General features: G+C 44.3%; 1 protein-coding gene across 1 annotated transcript; it reads left to right on the top strand.

The window, feature by feature from the left end:
• The first annotated feature begins 419 nt into the window (after positions 1–419).
• On the top strand, positions 420–1,948 carry LOC129592520 (uncharacterized). The gene is made up of 2 exons (XM_055488576.1): positions 420–628; positions 900–1,948. Exons 1-2 carry the CDS (start codon positions 565–567, stop codon positions 1,658–1,660), a joined length of 825 nt encoding a protein of 274 aa, XP_055344551.1. The 5' UTR covers positions 420–564; the 3' UTR covers positions 1,661–1,948.
• The last annotated feature ends 3,153 nt before the right edge of the window (positions 1,949–5,101 follow it).

Below are 5,101 nucleotides of genomic sequence, written 5' to 3'. Positions count from 1 at the left end.
TGCCCCACTTCAGGCAAAACATCAGTGAGATAATTCTCATAGGATTGATTACCCTTATTATGGTGAAGTGCGGCGCTAGTCCTCTTCTAAGGCTGTCGATACAACGACTGGTGTCTGGTAAAAACCAGTTACGGTTTCGTTACCACCATAACATTATATAAGCATCTCCGTACTTAGACGGCTACGCCAAAGTCTCTACGTGTAAAATTAATTACTATACAGTAGTTGTGTAGATGAGTGAAAATAAACCCCATACGAATACCAGTTGTACTGCACCGTAGCTGCGGTGCGGTACCGTCGACGCTCGTATAATCTGTTGAATTATCGTTGCATCTCAGCCTAAGCATGTTTTATCTGTTGGTAAATCTTTTTTTGTAACCTAACCTGCTTGGAAAAAAAGCGTCAGGTGTATATAATAATGCAGCGAGAGTGTATAAAACCGTTTAAGTTTTGAGACAAGCGCTTAACAGCGCACCACCTTGAATAGTAACAAAAATATTTTGTTAGCGTATCCTTCCAAACCAGTTTCCGTGTCCCCACTCGACACACCTTACCATCGTAAAAATGAGGCATACGTCTCTGTTCCTGCTTCTTTGTGTCGCCTTATTCAGCAAGAGGACTTTGGCTGGTATGTGTAGGTTTTGGCAATATCCAGAAATTTCACAAATTTACACGCGCATGCTGCAGACACAATAATAATCGTATTACTTTAACTATTAAATGGGTCGAAATATAGTGACAATACGTAGCACAAGCGGTCAAATATTAAGGGTTTTCTTTAAAATTTATATATTTTATTCATAAGCATGTCGCAATATGCGGAAAATACATCCCAGAAATATTCCATGATTTGTCGAGAATATCGTGGTTCCCGTCGATTTCCAGCATTTGTTTTGCAGGGAATTCATACAGTCCGCGGGTCTATTTATCCGGCTTCTCCAACCAGTTTCTGTCCGTTGACGAATGTCGCACTCAGTACCGGTGGGTGGACGGTAACACCAAGTGTTGGGGTTCGCACAACTATCGCAATTGCACCGGATTTCGCGGGCTCGTCCTTCGTTGCTACGATGAAGTCACACAGGACATTCTGAAAAACATGACCACAGAGATGGCCCGTCAGCCCATCCGACCAATCCGCGTCCGCCTTCACGATCGACCTTACTTGTGGACGGATGTGTTAGTTCCTATCAGAAAGCAGATTGTCCTCGTAGATCTCCGTTTATGCGAAGACACACGGATCACCGGCAAACTGGCCCAGTTGGAGATGTCCAAAGTCGTGGATTTCAAGCTCTTTAACTGCCACAATCTGGACATTCGGCGCAATGATTTCTCGAAGTCGCCGGAAATCCGCGTGATCCGATTCGACAGCGTGACCATCAGTGCACTGGAAGTCAACAGTTTTCAGGATTTAGAATATCTGCGCATGTTGTCATTAGATTATCTGCGGTATCACGATTGGAACGGATTAACGCGTGATAAAGCGTATTTGTGGAAATTGCACTGCGGATGCGAATTCGCATGGTTCCGGTCGTTTATCGCAGCCAATCCACGTCTACTGGAACCTGGGAGGCAGGGAGCGATGTATGAGATCGTCCCGGATTTATGGGAAAGTGAACCAAAGGAGAAATTCGAAATGTTCATCCCGGTGGACTGCGATTGATCATGGTCGGTCTCAGTGGTCCATCAATGCGCAAGAAAACTGCACTAGTATCGGAGAGAACTGACCGCGGCCGGCAACAGGATGCATCGGACGATAAATACTTGACCTTAACGATAGAACAGGTGTGCCTTTCGTCATATCATCTTCACTGCATAACGTCACGAGAAGAACCTATCCATATTAGTTAACTATAAAGTATGTTCCGAATACATGTTTTTTTTTGCGGCCGAAACGGGTCAGCACTGTGAAAATTAAGGTAGGAAGTACAAAAAGAAATAATGATGTCTCAAGTTCCAGATGCCGGGAAAAACATTACTTGAAAGCTCGTATTTCAAATTATATCAGAGAAATGCACTATTTACACCCGAAGATCTATTAGACACAAAATGCCGGTGACGCTTCGGAGAAAGTTTAGAAACATACAGAGAGTGCTTGCTATAAGAGTAAGGAAAAGAATATTTGTCCTGAAAAGACGTGTCGGACCCCAGTCTGGAACAACGGCAATTTGGGCATCGGTTCAATATCGGGTTGGCGGAATGCACTCGCGTTTAGAAAAATTATTTCAAAATAATCCCACAAATGACAAATCTTGTTGTTCCGCATAAAAGCGCAGATCAGACCGCAACCACTTAGTTGGTTGGACCTTTGCCGCCACTTCTTTAAATTTCAAGTTTCCATAGAACAACCCCAGAATCAATGAATTTTGTGACCGTATGCGATTCATTGCTGCGTATAATAATATCTTTCCATCATGTGCTTATGTAGATCGATATGATGGTTAACGCGCACTGTTCCATTCCAAGCGCACCACAGTTTGACTGATGACTATCCATGCAATTTGTGTTTCTATCCGGATTGCACCCGGAATAAGCTGTCACTGCACAGGAGCGAGATCAAGCGGCGTAGATTTTGCATTGCTGACAATGAAGCCAGGCTCCACTTGCAGATACACCGTTTCTGGGAATTTCCTGCTTATTGGCATTTTGCATAAATTGATTCCCGCGGTAATCGACTGTCCTAAACTGCAAATCCAAGTAACACTGTGCAGTCCCAGGAGGGTACCGATAACGACTGGGCCGGAATTCCTAATGGCGAGACAAGCTTCCGCATTAATGTGGTCGTAATTAGCACGAGAGTTATTACAAATATCCACGTTATACTAATTAATTCCAGTATAACCGATCAGAAGGATTCCTAGAACTACGACTAAGCATGTTGCCAAGATAGTCGACAAGATGCTCATGACCATTGTGATGACAAGAAGACATCGGCGATAACGTGGTGATTGTCCGCGGAGTAAGCGTCGACCAGCAGCGATCCCGAAGGATCCCGTGAGGATGCAGAAAATACCAGCATAAAATCCGGAAGCGAGACTGATGCGCAATGCGTAACTACTTGCACTGATGCTGAAATCTGTAAAGCATTTTTAAACTGAAATCTGTTAAGCAAATTTTAAACCCCCAGAGAAAAAAATGCCGCTGAACTTACTAATAATGTCGGTGACAATTGTAGCTGTTCCAAACAACACCTGGAATATGTATGCCAAAAACCAGGAGTGGTTTATAATTGTCCAAGAACGTAACCGTAGACTGCGAAGCCATTGCTGCTCTAGTATACTCTCCATACAGTCATTACAGTGTGAGACTGCTGTCTTGGACTAACAACAATCTTAAAAATTGGAGTAAACTGGAGTGCTAGGTCCTGCGCTGGAATGAACGAGACGTCTAGCTCGTAATCGACCGACTGTCTTAATTTCCGGTTACGCGAGGATGTTAAGCTAGTGCCGGCTATTCATAGGATGCATGTGCGTCTGTCATGTACATACATACGGTACATGTAAGCAAATGCCGCTAGACTCAAGTACCGTATAGTACGCTGTAGTGCTGTAAGCCGACGGGATGCCGCTACAGATGAAGTTTATGGCTATAATACGAGTACAATGCAACCGGTTCATGTGCACTGGCATACTTGTACAGCATGAAAAGTCCAGTCCTTTTCGTTAATTCATTCATGCATTCGTCGTGCGTTTAATCCGCACCAAACAATCAGCGAAATATTTATCAAAAATTAATATGATCGAGGCAGCCAACAACACGTCCGTCATCGCAAGCCCAGTCTGGGTACAATACCGTGTGCAGATCCAAATATGGTACATTTTCATGATGTTCTTCGTCATAATCGGGACATTATCCAGTGGACTCCTCATAATATGCGTCCTCACTTCACGAATACGCTCCAAATCCAAAGCGCTTCTGTTCAGCCTCCTTGTTGCCATAACCTTTCAGTGTGCACTGGGCGTTCCGTTGATGGCGACAGTCAGCGAGGGGACACCGTTCAACCGACCCATCAGCGATCGATTCTGTCCTTGGGCGTTTTGCATCTTCTTGTGTTTGACCACGTGGATCGATTGGGCCGATTGTATGATTGCTGTTAACCGCTTCATTACCATCTGTTATCCCCATTTGTATAAAACATGGACGACGAAATCCGTTTTGTATACAATGAGCATTCTTCCGGCGTTGATTGGTTTGACACTGGCTGGGATGCAGATGGCACAGTTAGCGGGCGTTGTAAAGCGTCTGACGGTGTGGTGATCCTGTAATATTATCTACAAGAATCCGGTGTGGTCCGGATTGTATACGATTGTCCCCTTCGTCGTACCCATAGCAGGGTCGTGTCTTTGCTATCAGAGTGTTTTCCTGGTGATTGTGTGGCGCCGATGTGGAATCGATGCGCCACTGGATGACGATGTCCGGAGAATAAACCGACAACGACGGCGATATCAGAGCGTGTACATCTTTTTTGCCGCCTTCGTCTCCTATAGCAGCTGCATTCTGCCGGGACCCGTCATCGCGTTTTTAATTCCACGGTTGTTATCAGAGCAGTTTCTACAGCTAACGTTGCGCGTCGTGGGACTCGCTGGCTTTGCTTCGATTTCGGTATGTCCTATACTTAGGCTTTCGCAACAAGTTGGGATATTATAATTTGTTTCCGGCAAACCGTAAGATCAGTAAAAAACTTTTGAAAATAAAGCCGTCCATTATAGAACCGGCTTTTCAACGTTTTCTCAGAACAGCTTTTAATGCGTAAAATGCATCACATTGAGTCTTCGAAGTTTGCTCGCGTCGAGTGAGCATAGAACAATATCGGTAGGTATTTGCTTTTGCGGTAGAAGCTGTAAACAGGCGAAAAGGAAATGCAGGAATTGTGCTTGACTTTGTTTAGGTTATTTATTTCATGCTTCGAAGTGATTATCAACAACAGCTTTGGAAGCGAGTAGAAGGCTCAAAGCAAACGTTATAGCGCAAATCAGACCCATTGCTCGCGTCGATCCAGCGAAAAATTCTTCGTTTGACCGCACAGCAAATGTAGCATCCTGTAGTGCTCAAAGAACTGGAAGATCCAGATCAGGTTCGTGCACATTCTTAATAATAACTGTTC

Source organism: Paramacrobiotus metropolitanus, unplaced genomic scaffold, assembly GCF_019649055.1.
Source record: "Paramacrobiotus metropolitanus isolate TYO unplaced genomic scaffold, Prichtersi_v1.0 Parri_scaffold0000053, whole genome shotgun sequence".
NCBI lineage: Eukaryota > Metazoa > Tardigrada > Eutardigrada > Parachela > Macrobiotidae > Paramacrobiotus > Paramacrobiotus metropolitanus.
This window is presented reverse-complemented; position numbering and strand designations above follow the sequence as displayed.

Coding starts and splice junctions, on each gene's coding strand:
- LOC129592520 (XM_055488576.1), top strand. CDS start 565: ATGAGGCATACGTCTCTGTTCCTGCTTCTTTGTGTCGCCTTATTCAGC. Junction 629..899: donor CAGCAAGAGGACTTTGGCTG/GTATGTGTAGGT, acceptor TTTGTTTTGCAG/GGAATTCATACAGTCCGCGG.